Source organism: Notamacropus eugenii, chromosome 1, assembly GCF_028372415.1.
Source record: "Notamacropus eugenii isolate mMacEug1 chromosome 1, mMacEug1.pri_v2, whole genome shotgun sequence".
Classification (NCBI taxonomy): domain Eukaryota; kingdom Metazoa; phylum Chordata; class Mammalia; order Diprotodontia; family Macropodidae; genus Notamacropus; species Notamacropus eugenii.
In genome coordinates this window covers 741,820,661-741,843,033 of record NC_092872.1, presented here as the reverse complement: position 1 = coordinate 741,843,033, position 22,373 = coordinate 741,820,661, and the positions used below count along the sequence as shown (strand labels likewise).

Below are 22,373 nucleotides of genomic sequence, written 5' to 3'. Positions count from 1 at the left end.
ACGTGTGGGACACTTTTCCATTTCTATGATCTCTTTGGTACAGAGTCCCAGAAGCAATATTGCTGAGTCAAAAGGTATGTGCATTTTTGTAGTCCTTTGGGAATAGTTCCAAATTGTTCTCCAGAATGGTCGGATCAGCTCACAGCTCCACCAGCAATGAATTAGTGTTCTAGCTCTCTCACATTTCTCCAGCATTTATGATCTTCCTGTTTTGTCATTTTAGCCAATCTGAAAGGTGTTATGTGGTATCTCAGAGTTGTTTTGATCTGAATCTCTCTAATCAATAGAGATTTAGAGCATTTTTTCAAATGATTAGAGATAGCTTTAATTTCTTCCTCTGAAAATCCTCTGTTCATGTCCTTTAACCATTTATCAATTGGAGAATGATTTGTATTCTTGTACATTTGACTCAGTTCTCTATATATGTTAGAAATGAGGTTTTTATCACAGACACCAGTTGCAAAAAATCTTTCCTAGCTTTCTGCTTCCTTCCTAATCATAGTTGCATGGGGTTTGTTTGTGCAAAAATTTTCAATTTAATGTAATCAAAATTATACATTTTGCATTTCATAATGTTCTCTGTTCTCTATCTCTTGTTGAGTCATAAATTTCTCCATTCTCCATAAATCTGACAAATACATTATTCCTTGCTCCCCTAATTTGTTTATAATATCTATCAATTGTTATACCTAGATCATGTATCCATCTGGACTTTATTCTTGTGTATGGTGTCAGGCATTGGTTTATGCCCGGTTTCAGCCACACTGTTATTCAGTTTTCCCAGAAATTTTTGTCAAACAGTAAGTTCTTATTACAGAAACTGGGGTCTTTGGGTTTATGAAACAGTAAATTGCTATATTCATTAACTACTGTTTCTTGAGGACCTAACCTATTCCACTGGTCTCACCCTCTGCTTCTCAGCCAGTACTAAGAAGTTTTGATGATTGTTGTTTTATAATACAATTTGAGATCTGGTAGAACTAGGCCACCTTCCCTAGTATTTCTTTTCATTAGTTCCTTTGATAGTCTGGACCTTTTGTTCTTCCAGTTGAATTTTGTTATTATTTTTTCTAGCTCTAGAAAATAATTATCTGGTAGCTTAATTGATGCGGCACTGCATAAGTAAATTAATTTAGGCAGGATTGACATTTTTATTATTATTAGTTCGGCAGACCAAATGAAGTTTTGCCACTTATTTAGATCTGACTTTTTTTGTGTGAAAAGTGTTTTGTAGTTGTTTTCATATAGTCCCTGGATTTGTTTTGGCAGGTAGATTCCCTATTTTATAGTGTCTAACATAGCTTTAAACAGGATTTCTCTTTCTATTTCTTGCTGTTGGAGTTATTCAATATGATATTAGAAATGCTAGCTGTAGCAATAAAAGAAGAAAAAGAAATTGAAGTAATTAAAATAGACAAAGAAGAAATTAAGTTATCACTTTTTGCCAATGATATGATGATATACTTCCCAGAGAATCAAGTAAAAAACTACTTGAAATAATAAATAACTTTGGCAAAGTTGCAGGTTACAAAACAAACCCGGATAAATCATCTGTATTTCTATATATTACTAAAAAGCAGTGGTGATAATGAACATCCACGTTTCATGCCTGACCTTATTGGAAATGTGTCTAGCTTGTCCCCATTGCATATACTGCTTACTGATGGTTTTAGGTAGATATTGCTTATTATTTTATGGAAAATTCCATTTATTCCTGTGCTTTCCAGTGTTTTCAATAGGAATGGAAGTTGTATTTTGTCAAAAGCTTTTTATGCATCTATTGAGATCATCATGTTGTTTCTGTTAGTTTTGTTGTTGATATGATCAATAATGCTTATAGTTTTTTTCTAGTATTGAACCAGCCCTGCATTCCTGGTATAAATCCTACCTGATCAGAATGTATTATTCTCGTGATAAATTGCTGTATTCTATTTGCTAATATCTTCTTTAAAATTTTTGCCTCTATATTCATTAGAGAAATTGTTCTATAATTTTCTTTCACTGTTTTGACTTTTCCTGGTTTAGGCATCAGAACCATATTTGAATAATAAAAAGAATTTTATAGGACTCCTTCTTTGGCAATTTGCCAAATAGTCTATATATTATTGGAATTAACTGGTCTTTAAATGTTTGACAGACTTCACTTGTAAATCCATCTGGCCCTGGAGATTTTTTCCTAATGAGTTCATTGATGGTTTGTTCAATTTCCTTTTCTGACGTGGGGCTATTTAAGTATTCAACTTCTTCTTCTGTTAATCTGGGCAATTTATATTTTTTAAAATAATCATCTATCTCATTTAGATTGTCAAATTTATGGGTATACAGTTGGACAAAGTAATTACTAATTATTGTTTTAATTTCCTATTCGTTGGAGGTTAGTCACCCTTTTCATTTTTGATATTGGTAATTTGAGTTTTTTCTTTCTTTTTTTTTAGTCAGATTGACCAAAGGTTTAACAATTTCATTGGTTTCTTCATAAAATCAACTTTCAGTTTTATTTATTAGTTCAAGAGTTTTCTGAACTTCAATTTTATTAATCTCTCTTTTGGTTTTCAGTATTTCTAATTTTGTATTTACTTGAGGATTTTCAATTTGTTCTTTTTCTAGCTTTTTTCAGCTGCATGCCTAATTCATTGATCTCCATATTTTATTTATGTAGGCATTCAAAGATATAAAACTTTTCCTAAGAATTGCTTTTGCAGTATCCCATAAGATGTGGTAGGTTGTCTCATTATTGTCATCCTCTTGAATTAAGTTGTTGATTGTTTCTATGATTTGTTGCTTAACCTGCTCATTCTTTAGGGTTAGATTGCCTAGTTGCCAATTACTTTTTGGCATATAATTCCGTGGCCATTGATCACATAATTTTTATTGCATTATGATCTGAGAAGGATGCATTCACTGTCTCTGCCTTTCTGCACTGGATTGCAAGGTTTTATGGCCTGGTACATCATCAGTTTTTGTATATATCCCATGTACCACTGAGTAAAAAGTATATTCCTTTCTATCTCCATTCAATTCTGTCCAGAGATCTATCATATCTACCTTATCCAGAGTTTTATTCACCTCCTCAACTTCTTAACTTCTTTCTTGTGTATTTGGAGGTTAGAATCCCATTAGCATAGTTTTGCTGTCTATTTCTTCCTGTAACTCCCTTACCTTGTCCTCTAAGGATGTGGATGCTATACCACTTGAAGTATATATGTTTAGTAATGAAATTGCTTCATTTTCTATGTTGCCTTTTAGCAGGATATAGTTTCCTTCCTTATCTCTTTTGATTAGATCTTTTTCTGCTTTTGCTTTGTCTGAGATTAGAATTGCTACCCTTGCTTTTTTTACATCAGCTGAAGCGCAATATATTCTGCTCCAACCTTTTATCTTAACCCTGTGTGTATGCCTCCATTTCACAAGTGTTTCTTGTAAACAACATATTATTGGTTTATGGTTTTTAGTCCATTCTGCTATCCGTCTCTGTTTTATGGGAGAGTTCATCCCATGGACATTCATAGTAATGATTACTATCTGTGTCTTTCCCTCCATCCGCTTTCCTTCCTGTTTATGCTTTTAGTTCTCCCTTCTCCCTTCCCCTCCACAATAGAGTTTTAATTCTTGACCACAGCCTCCCTCAGTCTTCCCTCCCTTTTACTCCCCTTTTCCATTACTACTTCTTCCCTCCCTTTTAGCCTCCCTTCTCTTTTCTTTCCCCTTTCCCCTCCTACTGCCTGTAGAGCTAGTTAAATTTCTATACTTAACTGTGTTCTTTGTTCCTTTCTCGAATCCAATCACATGAGAGTCCCTCTCAAACAATACTCATCTCTCTCCCTTCTTTCCTTCTACTGTAATGCATTTTTGTGCCTCTTTCTGTAATGTGATTTACTTTTTTCTTACTCTTCCTTTTCACATCTCTGATTACAATCTCTTTGCATTCTTAAATCATATTTTTATCATAACATCATTTACTTTATACCACTCCCTCTATCTTTGTATATCCCTTTTATATATCATAATAAATATACAATTCTCAAGATTAACAAGTATCATCTTTCCTTATAGAGATATAAACAGTTTGCCCATATTGAGTAATAAGGTTTTTTTCCCCCCTGTTTACCTTTTTATGCCTCTCTTGAGACCTGAGTTTGAAGATTGAATTTTCTATTGAGTTCTGACCTTTTCATTAGGAAGCTCTGGAAATCCCTTATTTTATTGAATGTCCATCTCCTTGCCTGAAATATTACACTCAACTTTTCTGGGTAATTAATCCTTGGTTGTAGTCCCACCTCTTTTGTCTTACAGAATATCATATTCCAATTCCTTCGACCTTTTAATGTAGAAGCTGCAAGGTCCTGTATGATACTGATTGTAGCTCCTCAATATTTGAATGGCTTCTTTCTGGCTGCCTGCAGTATTTTCTCCTTCACTTGATAGTTCTGGAATTTGGCAAGGATATTCATTAGTGTTTTTAGTTTGGGATCCCTTTCAGGAAGGGAATGGCGGATTCTTTCGATGACAATTTTGCCCTCTGGATCTAGGATTTCTGGTCAATTTTCCTTGATGATTTCTTGGATGATATTGTCCAGGCTCTTTTTTTCATCATGGCTTTCTGGTAGACCAATAATCCTTAGATTTTCTCTCCTGGATCTATTTTCCAGGTCAGTTGTTTTTTCAATTAGATATTTTATGCTTTCTTCTATCTTTTCATTGTTTAGTCTCTGTTTGACTGCTTCTTAATGTCTCATAGAGTCATTAGCTTCTACTTGCCTGATTCTAATTTTTATCAAATTGTTTTCTTCAGTTAACTTTTGCATCTCCTTTTCCATGGGTCCAGTCGTTCCTTTTAAGGAGTTATTTTCTCCAGTTAGGATTTGTACTTCCTTTTCCATTTGTCCAGTTTTCCTTTTAAATTCTTCTGTGATTTCTTTTATCATATTTTTAAAATTGGTCAGTTTTTCTTCTATTTCTCTAATTTGGCTTTTAAAATCCTTCCTTAGCTCTTTCCAGAATGCTCTTTGTGCTTCAGACCAGTTCATATGACCTTCTGAAGTTTCAGAGGGAAGTACAGTCTCAATGCTGACCTCTTTGGTATGTGTGTTTTGGACCCTGTCCCCACAGAAAGATTTTATGGTCTTTTCTGCTTTGCTGCTGACTTATGATAATCACATTTTTTTCATGGCTTTTAAAGTAGCTCTCTGCATCTGGGGTACAAGGGGCTCTGTCCCACAGTTCTTGTGCCTACAACTTGAGGCTTTGTGTGCTGTGGCCTCTAGTTCTTTCAGCTAGAAGCTAAAATGCTGCAGCTTACCTGGTGCTGACCTGGCTGGTGTTGGAAAGCAGAGACCAGGTGAGGTTATTTTGGGTTTTCCTGGCGTTACCCCGGAGCTAGCTTGTTAACTGTGGAGGAGGGGTGGTCTGGCCACAGGAGGTCTCCTCTGCTGAGCTAGAGCATAGGCAAGCTCTGTGGTTGCACTAGTGTCTCTTTCAGATTCCCCTGGGGTGCTGAAGCACACCTGGGGTCCTTGTGTTGCCTGTTGTGGGCTTCCTCCCACTGGGGCTCAGGATCTTCTCCTGGTTTGCTGAGGTGGGACTGTCTGGGACAACTCTGGTCCTGAACAGGTCCCCTTCAACCACAGCAAGAGGGACCCTCCTTAGCAATTTTCCTAGCCTCATTAATAGACTGTTTATCCCTTCTGCTGCTCCCACTGTTCCAGGATTTTTTTCCAGGGAGATATTCTCTGGGCTCTTCAAGGTCAACAAGGGGAGGGAGATAACAGTTATCGATCACTCTGCCATCTTGGCTCCCAGTACCAGAAATCCCCATTTCACATGTAAAGAAACTGAGGCTGAGGGAGGTTAAGAGAGCTAGTAGCAGGATTTAAATCCAAATCCTCTGTTCTAGCCACTGGATCAAATTGACCCAAAGTTCTTCCTGATCAATTATCCCTTTCTTCAGATGATTATGGCATCAGATAAGCAGTTTTTGAGCAGGAAAGCAAACTTTAGATACAATAGTAGCAAAATAGATGTGTGATAAAATCTTCAACATTATCAATGACTGTGAACCATGAGGCAATGGATCACTAGGTGTCACCATAGTGCACAGAGCAGTGGGCCTGGGAGTTCGCATCGGAACTCCCACACTTAATAGAGGTGTGATTCTAAGCAAGTTGCTTAAATGCTCTGTGCCTCAGTTTCCTCAGTCCTAAAATGGGAATACAAATAATAGTAACTACCCCCCAGGTCTTTTGTGAGTATCAAATTAGGTAATATTTGTAAAAGTGCTTAGCACAGTTTTTGCTCAGTTGTTTCAGTCATGTCTGACTCGTACTGACAATGGTTGGCATAAGTCACTTAGCAAATATTTGTTCCTTCCCTCTCTAATAAATCAATAAACATATCCATAATAAGAGTAGTTAGTACTATTAAGGTTTGATAAGAACTTTATATATAAATATATTATCTCAAGTAATCCTTTGCAACAATGCCATAAAGGAGGCACTAGAATCATCACCATCTTTTAGATGAGGAAATAGAGGCAGAGAGATTTCAGGTGACTTGCCTAAGATCAAACACCTATCTAGTTAGTGTCTGAGACAAGCTTTGAACTCAGATTTTCTTCATTAGACTCCAGGTCTAATATTCTCTCCAATGCCCCACCTAGCTGCTTATCAGTGTGCTATGCATTGTGTGCCCTATAAGCACTGAGTGTATAAAGACAGAATGAAAATCATCCTTGCCTTCAGAGGTTAAAACCCTAAATGTCTCTTCAGCTCTTACCTTCCCCCCAAAGACTGACACACTGGTCCTGCAGCATTGGGCACTGTCCCATCAAGCAATAACCTTTCCCATTTTGGCAGGGAAATCCATTGACTCGGAATCGGTCCTTGGGACAGCTCCCAGACTTGCCATCACACATTTCTGGCAGGTCACATTCATCTTTTTTTGGCCTGCACAGGGTCCCAGCCTTTTTGATCTAGATGAAAAGGAGAAAAAATGAATAAGAGAAAGTTGTCTCTGTTTCTGACCCTGACCTCAGGCAGCAGTCAGCATGGTGAAATGTCAAGAGTTCTGGAGCCAGAACACCTGAGTTCATATTCTGATTCTGCCATTTTTGGCTTTTTGTACAAATCATTTTAATTTTCTGGGACCCACAATCCTTACATGCGAAGTGAGGAGGAATGGGCTTCTGTGGTCCCTTCCAGTTCTAAATCTATGAGCATATAAACTTTGTAAAGGAAGGAAGGAAGGAAGGAAAGAAGAAAGGATGAGAAAAATGAGGCACATATTATCTCATGTGATCTTCATAACAACTTTTCCAGGTAGGTGCTATTATTATCATCCCCATTTTATAGATGAGGAAGCTGAAGCAGATGGTGCTTAAGTGACTTGCCCAAGGTCACACAGCTAGTAAGTACCTGAGGCTGGATTCAAACTCAGGTCTTCATGACTCCAGGTCCTGCATTGTCTTCACTGTGCTAACACTCTTTAAAAATAAATAAATAAATTGTCGAAGTACTAGGTGCGTGGATAGAGGCAAAAACAGATCTTTTCTTATAATTTTCTTTAGTCCTCGAGTAGACATACAGAGCTAATGGCATCAGTCCAAGCCCTCTGCTTGGAGAGGTTTGTTAGCCCAGTGGCCTCCATGATAGATTCCTATGGATCCACACCTGGAGTGTTCTTTGTCCATTTAGAAAAGGAAGGACAAACTGCACAACAACAGTCCTGGCCTCTTGTCCTCCTTTCATTGTTTGACCCTGAGCTGCCTGTTCTTTCAAGCTCAGTTCCTTTCCCTCCACTCTCAGCCCCTCTAAATCTCCACAGCTCAGGGATGTCTCACCATTTTTGTATGAATTCCATGATTTGTGACCAAGTCCCTCATCTTCCAAGAACAAACCTGGTTCACATTTAGTACTTGATTCAGACAAGAAGCATTCTTATTCAACAAGGTTAAGTTCCTTTTAAATGGGATAGGGGAATCACTGCAAACCATTAATATTTAGACAACTAATAGTGATACAAGCTTTGAATGCTTTGAATAAATATGTGGAAATATGATCAGCTTATCTTTGGAGATCACCTGTGTTCCCTGGATAGTGCTTATGTCTGAAAGGATGCTGATAAGATGCCTTGATGTGAGCCACTTGGGAAGCTATTGAAATAATGATCATGGGCATGAGGAGCCCCACCTTCCTGTCAAGCCCCAATTTCCCCCTTTCTCAGAGTACCTACAGTATCAGTTTGCTCTCTTGACAGAAGCTCCTTAAATCTCATTATGGGAAACACTGGTTTAATTTATAAATGTCACTCACTATATGAAGATGCATATAAATGATACACAAGGGGTATGTATCTCATGTGATCCAGCTTGCATGCTTTTTGTTTGGGGCTGATGTCTGTTTCTCAAGTGTCTGTAGTGATGTTTGTGATTGATGGTGAGTCATGTATTTTGTTCTGTATGCTGCTTTGATGCCTTATACCACCTTAATCCAATGGTTCTTGTTTTTCTTGTTTTCAACAACTGATTAAAGGAATTCAGAATTTTGAACATGATTTCAGTATCATCACATTATCACAATTATCAGCATTGTTAGCATTGTTTCCTTATTATTTTTACTATTGTGGAATATTGATCATCATCTTACCTGGCAGTTTTCACAGCATTCTCCAAAGGCACACTTAAAATTTGGCTTAATTTTACATGTTGTGGCATCGCAGCAAATATTGGTACATTCCTATAAAAAATCATCAAGGGAAAGCATTACAAAGGCTGGGCTTTCTTTAATCCCATCAAAACCCTCTATTAACTCATTCATTCTCAGGTAGGCATGGAGATCCTTGAGATCAGAAACAAGTTATTTATTTATATCTATTATGTATCCATTTCATATAGTATATAATTAATATGTAATATGATATATTGATATAACTATATAATTGAAATGTTATGTTTAAATTAAAATTTGATATGGCATGACATGATATGACATGTGACATTACATTTAATTATTTTATCAAAATATACATATATTTATTTATATCAGTTTATTTTTATTGCTATCCATCTCTTATTTGCCTCATCAGTTATAAACTCTGGCATATTATAGGATAGGAACTGGACCTTTCATTCTGCACATACAGAGAACTCTCAGATGGAGAAACTGCCTCCATCAATGCATGTTGACATCATATCTGCAGCTAATAGGCCTAGGAAGCTGCTGAGAGGTTAAATGACTCACCCACAGTCACACAACCAGTATGTACCGACGTGGTTACACTTGAACTCAAGGTTTTCTGGCTTACAAGCCAGCTCTCTCTCTCCTCTATTCCATACCTTCTTAATATATTGCTGTTGAGTTGAATTGAAATCAACTAAATTACATGAACAGTCTGTTCAATTGCTTAGATATTTCTATTACCAGGATTTAAATTGTATTTAAATAAACCCTCTTCTCCTACCCCATCCTCCTCTCCCCAAATCAGACTCATTCTTTGGCTTATTAATCAAGGACATATTTATTACCAATTACCTCTATATATTACCAATGAAATCAGGTCAAACATTTTGTGGGTCTCAGTTTCCTCAGCTGCAAAATGAAGAGGTTGGATTCAATGATTTCTAAGGTCCCTTCTCCCTCTCTCTGTGTGTTCCTATTCAACCCTCTAATCCTATCCAATCCTATTCAATTCCTTTCAACCAATATTTATTAAGTATCTACAATATGTAACTTAAGGTCCCATGATGTGCTAGGCTACAAAGACACAAATATACAAAAGAAACAGTCCTTACCCTCCAGGGGTTTACATTGTACCACAGGAGGAGATATAAGATGTACACAGATGAGTAAATATGGAGTAACATGAAGGGATTTCAAGAGGGAGGAAGGATGCTAATAACTAAACAGATCAGGGAAAGCCTCTTGGACAAAGAGGTGCCTGAGTTGTGCTTTACAGAAGTCTAGGGATTCTGTGAGGAGGGGAGGGCTCTCCAAATGAATATCACCTTGTGCAAAGACAGAAAGGCAGCAGATGCAATAATTTTGTGACTTTCCGGAAAACAAAAACTTTCATTTATGTAGGTTTGCTCAGGACTTCATAAACATTAGCTCTCTGGATTGTTTAAAATAACCCTGAGAGATAGGTGTTATTATGATCCCCATTTTGTAACTGAGGGAATTGAGGCAGAGAGCAATCTGTCCAGGGTCACACAGTTGGTAAGTGTCCAAGACTGGATACAAACTCAGTCTTCCTTATTCCAGGTTCACTGCTCTAGCCATAGTGCTACCTATTGATAATAAATAAGGGTTTTCGTCTAAACAGCTCTAAATCTTATGAAGTATCATTTCAACCAGGGGACAAGAGTACTTGAATAACATTAATTACCAAACTGTTAAAGGTAACATTGCAGAAAACTTATGTTTCCCCTCCATAATTAATGCATTTTTGTGGGAGAAAAAAAGGAAGGAAATATATGATAAATATGAAATTGTTCTTTCTTTTGTAGTGGCCTCTCACCACCAATTGTGTCCTCTTTGCAGTGACTATGAAGTGAAATGGAGAGATAGTGAGTCATAGAGCCAGGAAGACCTGGCTCTGTGACCTGCTATGCGACCTTGGTCAAGTCATTTAACCTTCCGCAGCCTCAGTTTCTTTATCAATAAAATGGGGAAAATAAAAGCACATTGAACACATACATTTTGGGGGGGAAATCATAGAAGATAAACAATAGAAAGCTGTTTGCAAATCTTCAATTGCTAGGTTAATGTCAGCAATGATCTATTTGCAAACAGGTGAGTTTTTGAAATTCTCCGGTATTATACACTACAGAGAAAGTGCGGCCCTACATTGATAGGAGTGGATTTTAAAGTTCCCTACATGAAAGAAAGCTCATATCCAATCTCTGTCTCTGTCTCTATGTCTCCTTTATTTTTGTGAAGATAAAGCCCCACCGACATCACAATGATTTGGTGATGTGTTTATGTTGGCAGGGGTGGAGGCAGGTGGAGAGGCAGTGTGTGGTTTGGCTGATAGAAGACTGATCATTGAATTATGGAAGGTTTGTGTTCAAATTATGTCTGTGAAACCATCTGTGTGAGTCTGGGCAAGTGCCCTTACACTTATTCCTTGAGTATATATCTTTCCTCCCAGACTGTGTGAAATTGTGGGTTGGAGAAGGAAGTTTATACACTGAGAGTTCCAGGTACGAACAGAATCAAAGGTCCAGTTCATCTTCTAGTATAACAACAATAGTTAACATTTAAATAAGGAATTAAGGTTTGCAAAGCACTTTACATTTGTTATATCACTGATTCTCATAACTCTTGGAGGTAAGGTGCTATTATTTTCATCTCAGTTTTTGCAGATGGGTAAACTGAGGCTGTAAAAAATTAAGTGACTCTGGCATCTGTTATATGCTATATTATATATTGTAGTGTATATGTGACAGTCTTGAATGCTTAATGGGAGGGAGATGATATGGATTTAAGCTTATTCTTCTCTATTGAAATACACATTATTATAATTTATACTGATGATATTTTAGTCAACAATGATAATGAAGGTAGATATTGGTGCTGTGATGAGCCAATGAAGAATTGGATTTGACCAAGGACTCTAAAAATGTGTCAGTGGGGGGATATTATGACAGAGTGGAAGCCTAAAAGGAAGAGAAGGGCTGCATAATATTTTCTCCTTCGTAATTTCATAAAGCAAAAGCCTTGTAAGGAAAATCCAAATGGGGAAACATCGTAAGAGAATCACAACCTAACCCAGATAATGAGTCCAACATTTTCAAGCATCCTCCCATGGTGTGAAAAAAGAATAGTCACAGCTAACAATATCTTTCAGGTTCGAAAAGTACTTTAAAGATATCATCGTAGCAGTCCTCAGAAGTAGATGTTATCATTAACATTTTATATTTTCTAATAACATCTTCCATCTTCCATTAACATCTAACATCTTTCATCTAACAGATGAGGCCAAGAGAGATCAAAAGACTTGCCCAATAGTCATCCAGATAAGTAAGCATTTGAGGCTGCATTTGAACTCAGGTCTTCGTGATTCTAGGGCCAGCACTCTTCTCACTACCCTACTAATCAGAAATGATGTCTGAGTCATGAAATAAAAAGTTTTTTAGTACCTCTGGGGACCCACAGTCACACTCCTCTCCTGATTCTAATAGCATGTTCCCACAGATTGGGGTGGATATTATATCACTAGGTAAAGGGACATTCTTCAGGCAATTTGGTGATGCTATCCTCAGGAATTTTTCAAAGCTGTTGCGACTACAGGAACTGAAGTCCTTGGGTATATAATAGCTGTTGGAATGAGAAATAAAAGTAAGGATTATATAGCCCTTGAGTATGCATCCAACCCTGCAACGCTACAAACAAGGAAAATGAGGCTCAGAGAGTTAAAGTGTCTTGCCCAGAGTCACACAGTCCATAAGAATGTAGCACAAGATTATAGGACGAAACTTCAAAGCTGAAAGGGATACTAGAGGCCATCAAGTCCAACTGCCCTCATTTTATAGGTAAGGAAACCAAGGTCCAAAGGGGGAAATGATTTCCCACAACTAGGTTGCAACTAACTAGAATTGAAACTCAGTTATTCATTCTTCAAACTCCAGCACTATCCTCCACCAAACAAATAAACAAGAAAAAACTCAGAAACACCCTCCCGTTTCCCCACTTCTTATCACAGAAAACATTAGTGTTCCACAGAACATAATTTAAGAATCAAAAACTCTGATCAGACTTCGAAAAATGGGACCAGCCATTGGTGTCTGCCATGTCTATTCCTACTGAGTGAGAGATGTACAAGGTTTGGCGGAATTTATGCTCCAAGGAGGTCTCACCTGAGTGCTCCATCCATCACACATATTGAAGAAGGACACTTGCACAAGTAGGTGTCATGGTACATTCCAAAATTATGGCCCATTTCATGGGCCATTGTTCCTGCAACCCTGAGGAGGTCAAAACTGTGGTCCTAGGGGCAAAGAAATCAGGAAGACAGGTTAATTCTCTTGTTTCCTCAGCTAGGCTGTCTCAGATGAGGAGTAAGGATCAGGTGATGGAGTTATCAATGTATTTCTGGTATCTTGGTCAAGGTCTTTGGGGAACAACCTGAGAGCTCCCAGAGTAGTATTGTATCCCTAGTGCTTAGCACAGTGCCTACGAAATCACAAAGTGATACGATGTGCTAGGTATTATTATTATATTATATTATTTATACATTGTAGTATGGATTCCTCATGATTGGTTCATGAGTATGTCATTGGAGGCGGTATGCCAGTGCAACGAATTTATGAAATCTGAAGACCTGGGTTTAAATTGTACATGTGCTCATTACTACTTGTCTGGTACTTGGTAACCTCGTCTAGAAAGTGAAAAAATTGGACAAAATGGTGTCTAAGGCCACACCGATGGCCCTATGACCTTGTTGAAGGAAGTAAAAGCAGAGAACATGGTCTAATTTGTTCCTCCCCTATTCCTCAGAGCACCAAACATGAGTATTTGTTGTGGTTGCTGTTGCTTTGAGGAGAGTAGTATGAGGCACATTTCAGGGGTCCAACTGCTTTTACCTGTGTTTGAATAACTTGGGTTTTATTTGGGATGCTTTCATTCCTACCTCTACCTAGAATGACCTTAACTAAGACTGGGTGACAGGAGCTTTAGACTCAGAGTGCTGAGATTTAAAGGGTGCCACATTTCAGCCCCCATATTCTTTTAAAGACATAAAAGACACTATCAACTGACTCTGCCTCCCCTCCTCCTCAATGGGATTTGTTTTCACTCCTTTTTAACCCTTATGATTTTCACATACTGAGTTGAAACAAAAGCACCATTTGTGATCCCTGCCCTGGACATGTCTGCTAATGTTACTCTGAATGGCAGGATTATTAAATATAATTTCTCCCTGTGCCCCTAAAATTATTAGGTTATAGCCTTCTCTACATAACTTTCTTTTTAAATGTTTTTTAAATTTAACTTTTCTTTTTTAATAAAAAATATATTTCTAACTTTTTTTAATGTTGAGTTCCAAATTCCTACCTCTTTCTCATCTACTGTGAAGGCAAAAAATGTGATATTAATTCTACATTCTCTACATAACTTCCTTCATTTTCCACTTTGACCACATAACAAATGTTATCAAATGAATCTCCCAGCTGACTGTCTCTCTAAAGCCCTACCTTCACAAGCTTAGTTCTCAGGCTCTCTATCCTCAGGTGTCCATGATAAAACACAATTCACTTGATTCTCCCACGGATTCTAGCTATATGCTCATGGACAGGTCACTTAACTTGTCTGTCTCAATTTCCTCATCTGTAAGATGGGAGGGCTTAACCGAATGGCACTGAAGATCTCATCCAACTCTAAATCTATGTTCCTATGATTCTATGACATTAAATGAAAAAAATTGTTTTTATGTATATATATGCATGTATATACACATACATATATGTATATATATGTGTGTATATACATGTGCATGCATGTGTACACACATATATGTATATATAGGTAGGTAGGTAGGTGTGTGCATATTTGCAAATATGTGTGTGTTACTACTATATGACAGATATTATGATGAGTGCTTTTTACAAATGTTACCTCCATAGATCATCACAATGACCCTGTGACCAAAATACTATGATTATTATCATTTTACAGATGAGGAAACTGAGTCAAACAGAGGCTAGATTGACTTGGTCAGACTCACACAGCTAGTAAGTATCTGAGGCTGGATTATGAATTTGTATCTTCCTGACTCAAGACTCAGTCTTCTAGCCCCTGAACCTCCATTGTACTAAAAGTTGTCTCCAGCTGCACTATCCCGCTGCCTCCATTGCACTAAAAGCTGGTGATACAAGAACTAATTAGTCAGGAGTTCACGTTTGATGGGAGAAGGCAACACATAAAAGAACACTTAGAAAAGCTTAGCTTCAGACTGGGGAAAAGCCTAAGGGTGCTAGAGTCTCAGCACTGGTCAGATGGTCAAAGTCAGAGATGTCAGTTCATTCCACTATGGACTTCACTTCCACTATGTATATCACAGAGCAGTGCCATGGGCCTGAGGGCAGGGAGGCAGGGTAGATAGGAAGGGTTGGCACTCCTCCATCCATCACACTACTGTACAGTGCCCACTCTTTCTATAGGTTACATGAGGGTTTACCCTTTCTACCAAGGATTCCTCACATCATGCAGATGGGCATCTCTCTTGATACCATGGCAAGAACAGGGAATGTAGTGTTAGAGGAGCTGACTTCTCCTGCCAGCCCAGCTCCTTAGCAAGTCATTTCAGCTCTCCATGTTTCTGATTATTTCTTTATAAGTAAGGAGGAGAGCTCAGAGCTCCTATCCAACTCAGAATCTGTGATCCTGCATTGGGATTGTGGTCTGTGATGGGGCTTAAGTAACCAGGACATAATAGGCTTGAGCAGGAGGCAGGTTGGTTTGGGTTTTTGTTTTTAATTTTAATTGATGGAACAAAACAAGTGTTTCCTTAACACAATGCAATAAAAAATTATTGCACATGAAACTTCATTCACAGCTTGCTATTTGCTCCAAATATCCATCAAAGTTATTGTGTAAATTCCCCCCCCCCCCTTTTTAGTGCCTGTTGTTTTCTCACATTTGTCCAGATGGAAGGGGGTGGGGCTTCGAGGAGAGTGAATAAAGGGAGGGGATGCCTTTTTTGTAGTTGTTGTTGTTTGTTTGTGTTTTGGGAAACAGTGGTTTAGAAAAGGGGAAGAAAGAGACTATCAATCTCTCTGATGAACAGAACTGTTACCAGAATTTTATTAGTATGTTCTATCTTATTACAGAGTTTTGCATTTTACTTGGAAATACTATAAATCCTGAGTGGAATGACATGTCAGATATTTTCAGATGCATGGGGAATCATTGTCTGTCTCTTTCTCTTTTTGTATCTTTCTCTGTTTCTGCCTCTCTCTCTCTTTCCTCTTTTCCCTTTCTCCATCCTCTCTCTCCCCTCTCCCTGTCTCTGTTTCTTTCTGTCTCTCCCTCCCTTTTCTTTCTCCCTTCTCTCTCCTTCCCTCCTTGACTCCATCCCTCCCTTCCCTCGCCCTGCTTTGTCTCTCCCTTCTTTCACTCTTTCTCTTCCCTCTCTCTGTCGGTCTCTTTCTCATCAAAGATGTTAGGAATTAGAATTAATTTAATTAATATAAGCTGTCTATGACAGCTCTGTGGCTAAAAAACACAGTAAGATTTTTCTTCCACAGGAAACAAGGGAGTCATGGGCAGATAATTATGGAGGTCTATTCTTTGTCAAGTCAAGTTGAGGTAGTAATGAGGTGTGCAAGCATGAAGTCAAGAATTAAAGGAATGGAAAGCCATGAGGGATAGCATGATATGACTGTAAAATCATAGGTTTGAAGCAAGAGGAGACTTAAAAGGTCATCTAGTCCAACTCTTTATTCTACCAGCAATGATACTAAGTCTGAGAATTTAAAATGAGTTACCCAAGGTCACACAGGATGGAGAGCTGGGATTTGATGTAAGTCTTTTGAACTCCAAACGAAGCACTCTTTAGGTTATGTTTATTACATCACTATTTTATGGGGCCAGTAGATAGTAAGATCATTTGGAAATATTTGAAGAGATAATAAGATATGATTGATAAAGGAAGGGAAGATTGGCAAGGCTTGACTAGGAATGGGATGGGATGGGATTGGCTGAGCTAAGATGGGACAGAACAACACAAGACAGGGTCAGAAAAAGAGAGGACAGGACAGGGCAGGATAGGATAAGCCTTCTCCTGAAGAAAGTAAACAAGAAAATCTAAATGTGTTAACACAATTCAGGCTCTTGTATTCTGGTTTCATTGAAATAACTTTGGTCCTTATATACTGGAGAAACAAATGTACACAACGTCATGGGCTCTATGTACACTTTCTTGATCTCAAGGAAGTTGTCTCTCTTAAAAATAATAACAATGAATATTTATTTATAAATATAAATAAATATAAAAATAAATAATAATAATAAATAAATATAAAAATTTATAATAAAAATGGCAGTTTATCTCCCACCCTACCTGTATAATGCCAACGGAGTGGTATGGCGAACACATTGTTGACATGAATGCCAAACCCACAATGGGTCCATTGAAGTCTATTCCCCTAAAATAAAGGGAAAATTTTAAGTGGAAATGTCTCATTTTCAGTAAGTATATCACCATTAACCTCATGAAATAATGAACCATTTAGAAAGGGTCAGCACAGAGACCAGCAGAAAGAAGCTTCCTTGCTGCTTCCTTTTGTGATTGCCTGTTGGGACAGGACACTTTCCTGAAAAAATCTCTTATTTTTACACCTCAGTGATCTCAATTATCTTTTCAATAACTCAGTTTAATTCTATTCAATGAGTATTAATTAAATGCGTGCTACATTCTACATAATATACTAGGTACTTGAAAGACAAAGACAAACACAAACACTGCCCTGAAGGAACTGACATTGCTTTGGATAATTGGAAATTCTCCCCTTGGACTCTCCCAGAATCTCATTTTTCTTTACTTTTTTTAAAAATTTAATATCACATTTACATTTCCTAGCCATTTCTGAGTGTACCTACCCTACTCCAGGGGGTCTTTAATTTGAAATAATTGAATAAATATAGAAACCGATCAAGATATCTAATTTTATCCAGTAGCATGTACAACATTCCATACCCATTAACCTCCATCTCTACAAGGAAAGAAATGAATCATCATCGTCATCTTCTTCTTCTTTCATCATCATTCGTATAGCATTTTTAAAGCTTACAAAGGGCTTTAAATATGTACATATATACACATACACATACACACATATGTGTGTGCCTGTAATCTCATTTGAAACTTGCATCTACCCTATGAGGGGAGCATTTTTAGTATCCTTACTTTGCAAAAGTTCAATGACTTGCCCACCTATCCATGGTTCCGCTAGCTGCTTCAATGATAATCACATTTCTGTAGCTAAAAGCATCTACAATTGGAAGACTTTTTTTCAGTAATTTCATTTCTGAATCCTGCACAATAGTGGATATGTGTGTGTGTGCATGTGTGTATGTTTAATGTTTACAAGTTTACAAATGTTTCATTAGCTATTATTACCTCTCTCCCCTCTGTTTTGTGGCTAATCTCTTTGAGAAGAACATTATAATAGTTGTCTCGACTTCCTTTTCTCTCACTCACTTCTTACCTCTGAAATATGACTTCCCACCTCATCATTCAACTGAAAGTGCTTTGGATTCAGTATTACTACCAACCTCTTCATTGTCAAGTTCAATAAATAGCCTTTTCTCAGTTCTCTTCCATGTTGGCATCTCTAAGATCTCTAACACTACCAGTCACCCTGTTTTCCTTGATACTCTCTTCTTTCTAGGTTTTCATGAAACTTTTATCATCTTCTCCTACCTATCAAACCCTTCTCAGTCCCCTTTGCTTTTCATTATCCAGTTTACATCAGCTATCTGTGAGGGTCCATCAGGGCTTTGTTCTGGGACTTCTCTTTTTCCTCTATACTATTTCACTTAGTAAAGGGCAGCTAGGTGGTGCAGTGGATAGAGCACCAGTGCAGGAGTCAGGAGGACCTGAGTTCAAATCTCACCTCAGACACTTGACACTCACTAGCTGTGTGAGCTTGGGCAAGTCACTTAACCCCAATTTCCTCAAGCTGGGTCATCTCCAGTCATCCTGATGAATATCTGGTCACTGGATTCAGATGGCTCTGGAGAAGAAGTGAGGCTGGTGATCTGCACAGCCCGCCCTCTCTCAAAACAAAGTCAAATGCAAGTCATGTCATTATTTCTCTGATGGCATGGTCTTCTTTGGAACGAAGGATGAACACACACACCCCTGATATATTTCTCTTAGTGATCTCTTCACTTCCCATGGATTCAATTATTTTCAAGTCTACTTATCAGGTCTTAAACTCTCTGCTGACCTCAGGTATTTCATCTCTAACAGCATTTCAGACATCTTAAACTAGAAGCTCAGTAGACATCTTAATCTCAACTGGCCCCAAATTGAACTCATCTTTCGTTCAAATCTCTTCTCTTTTCCTAACTTTTTTTTTATTACTGTCCAAGGTACCACCATGGTCCTCATCACACAGGCACACAACCTGCATGTTATCCTTGGCTTAATGTACTCCATATCCAATATGTAGCAAAGGTCTATCAATTTTACCTTCATGGCATTTCTTATAAATGTTTCCTTCTCCCCTCAGACATTGTCACCACCCTCATTCAGGCATTCATTTCCTCTTGCCTGGATTATGGCAAATAGCCAGCAGGTTGGTTTCCCTGCCACAAGTCTCTCCCCACTCCAATCCACCTCTACTCATTTTTCAAAGTGATCTTCCTAAAGCACAAGTCTGAATATACACTGTCCCTATTCAACAAATGGCCAGTAACTCCCTGTCAGCTTGAGAACCAAATAGAAAATTCTCTGGCATTCAAATCCCGTCATAATCTGCCCTTCAGCATGCTTCCAGTCTTCTGACAGCTTACACTCCTGCCCCACTCCCACACTCTGTGAGACAAGGACACTGTCTTCTCTGTTTTTCCTCCAACAAGAAACTCCATCTTCTGACTCCAGGCATTTTCACTGGCTGTCACATGGCTGGAATGTTCTTCCTCTTCATGTCTGCCTCCTTATCTTCCTTTGAGTCCCAATTAAGACTCTATTTTCCCTAGGATACCTTTTTTGATTCACCTTTATTTCTGATGCCTCCCTTCTGCAGATTATTTCCAACTTATCCTATAGGTATGTTTCAGTAATGTTCCACTCTTTGTTACCCCATTTTGGGGTTTTTTTTGACTGAGGTACTGGAGTAGTTTTCCATTTTATCCTCCATCTCATTTTACAGGTAATGAAAATGAAACAAACAGGTTTACATGGCTTGTCCAGGTTCACACAGCTAGTATGTGTCAGGCCAGATTTGAATTCAAGAAAGTGAGTCTCCTTGACTCCAGGCTCAGCACTCTATCCACTGTACCACCTTGCTGCCCATTTGTGTATTGTCCCTATCATTAGACTGTGAGATCATTGAAAGGATATCCTTTTTGTGTATCTCCAGTACTTAGCACAATATCTGACACATATTAAGTGCTTAATGAGTGTTTATTTATGGATTGCTTAGATATTGCTTGTCGTATTTTATATTTACTCACATAAAAATAAAGATTTAGAACTAGAAAGTACATCAGAGATCAAAATCTTTGCTGTTGCAGATAAGGCAATCCAGGCCCAAAAAGATCAAGCAATTTTCCCAGAGTCACATAGGTATTAATCACCTACCCACTCTGCCATGAGGCAGCTAGGTGGCCCAGAGGACAGAGCACTAGAGTTGGAGTCAAGAAGACCTAGATTTAAATCCAGTATCCCTCACTCTGAGCAAGTTGGTTGATGGCTATTTGTCTCAGTTTCTTGATCAATATAGATAACAGTAATTCCTGACTTTAAGAGTTGTAAAGAGAAAATGAGAAAATATTTTCGAAGTACTTTGCAAACCTCAAAACCCTATAGAAATACTATCCATTTTTACAGCACCCTCTTATAAACTTGAAGGCCTTAACAGGCTATGTTTGTATAGGGTCTGCACAATAGAATGGTCTAATATTGGTGCTAGAGTGTTGAATTTGGGTTCAAATCACGTTTCTTATATTCACTAAGTGTCTGAGCTAGGAAAGTTATTTAACTTTTCTGGGACTCCACTTCCTCATTTGTCAAGTGGAAATGATAATAATAATGACAACAACAGCAAAATCTCTATTATAGGATTATTTTGAGACTCAAATGAGATTATATACACATATATGTGTATGTACATAGACACATATTATGTATACATATATTATATATACATATATAATGCTTTGTAAAAGTTAGCTATATAAAATTGTTAATGTTTATTATATAATTATTATCAAAAGTGAAAACTCTGTTAAATTATCCAGATACTTCCAAAATTTTCAAGTACCAAAGAACTAGCTGACTATTGTTCAATGTACTTGTTACTTCCCTTTCAAACTGAGCTGAAGAAGACATTAAATGCTGTTTGTACTCATTAAGCACAATCTCCTTGGAAAAAGATTTTTTTCAAGCACCTTTTCTATAGGCTTTGGGGAGCCAGATTTATGCATAGCATGGTTGAAACTTACGTGATTAATTGGGCAACATCATGGCGCTTCATTTTGGGGAGAATACCCCCTCGCCAATTTGAGAAATTCTCCAAAGTCACATTTGCCCTGGGGCTTATTTTTATCTGATTTCCATGTGTCCATATTTCCATTCCCACCAAGGCCACTTGGATATGGAGCTTTTTATACAACTGTCAGAAGAAAACACACTTTAGGACTAAGCAATTTCAACTTCCAATAACAGAGTAGCTATTTAGATTTGCAAAATTATGTAAAAGCTATTATAAGATTGTGTATATTTCTTTACATCCCTGTAACATAGATATCAGGGCAATTATTTTGTAGATAAGACATCTGAGCAATAGTGAAGTAGGAATGTAGGGTGATACTTCTCAGATTCTTTGGTCTTTTGACCACCTCGTTGGGGCAAAAAGAAAAGACCTTAAGGAAAACTCCCAGACTTTCTGAAAGAATTTGCATGTTGAATCTATGGAAAGATATGAACAAAAGTCACAAAGAATGGGCAGGAATAATTAGTTAATCATTGACAGCATTAAAGAGAATGCCTATAATGAGAAGAAAAAAGGAGAAATAAATGGAAGGAAGGAAGAGGAGGAAGAAAAGAAGTAGAAGAAGAAGATGAAGAAGAGGAGAAGAAGAGGAAAAACAAGAAGATGTAAAGGAGGAAGAAGGAGAGGAGGAGGAGGAGGAGAAGGAGAAGATGAGGAGGAGGATGAGGAGGAAGAGAAGGAAGAAGAAGGAGAAGGAGGAGGAAGAGGAGAAGGAGAGAGATTTTCAATTTATTGGTGGGCCATACAATGTCTCTTTATCACATTTGAATCCAAATAAATCATTTAATCTTTCTGATCCTCTATTTCTTCATTTGTCAAATCAGATTGTTGGACTATTTGTCTTCTGCCACCTCTTCCAGCTCTGTCTACTTCTCTGGATCACTAGATCTTATGTGCCAGTTGAGGGAATGTGTGAAGTCCAGACATTCCACTTCCATGAGCATCATTCAGGAGACTAGTTGACCACTTATTGAGGAAGCTTGGTTTGTGGGTGGAAGGATGCTCCTATTTTGGTTAAGAATTGCACATAAGTTCTGAAGATTGTTTGGACTCTTAGAATTTTTTCTGGCCATATTGATGGAAGAATTCTGTAGCAACATTGGAGTCTTAGCAAACAACTCATGTGGGGGACAGGCAGGACCTTCAATCGGTAATGTCC

At 37.9% G+C, this 22,373-nt stretch overlaps 1 protein-coding gene across 3 annotated transcripts in view; it reads right to left on the bottom strand.

Annotated features, from left to right (window-relative positions):
- The window catches only part of ADAM28 (ADAM metallopeptidase domain 28), a 116,941-nt gene that overhangs the window by 34,740 nt on the left and 59,828 nt on the right, over nucleotides 1–22,373 (bottom strand). For all 3 annotated transcript variants that reach the window (XM_072635878.1, XM_072636025.1, XM_072635936.1), the window contains exons 9-14: nucleotides 21,165–21,334; nucleotides 17,053–17,137; nucleotides 12,851–12,981; nucleotides 12,134–12,311; nucleotides 8,640–8,729; nucleotides 6,772–6,967 (exon numbers count right to left, since the gene is read on the bottom strand). In XM_072635878.1, coding sequence (XP_072491979.1) covers nucleotides 6,772–6,967; nucleotides 8,640–8,729; nucleotides 12,134–12,311; nucleotides 12,851–12,981; nucleotides 17,053–17,137; nucleotides 21,165–21,334 — 850 coding nt within the window. The remainder of the gene's footprint in view (nucleotides 1–6,771; nucleotides 6,968–8,639; nucleotides 8,730–12,133; nucleotides 12,312–12,850; nucleotides 12,982–17,052; nucleotides 17,138–21,164; nucleotides 21,335–22,373) is intronic.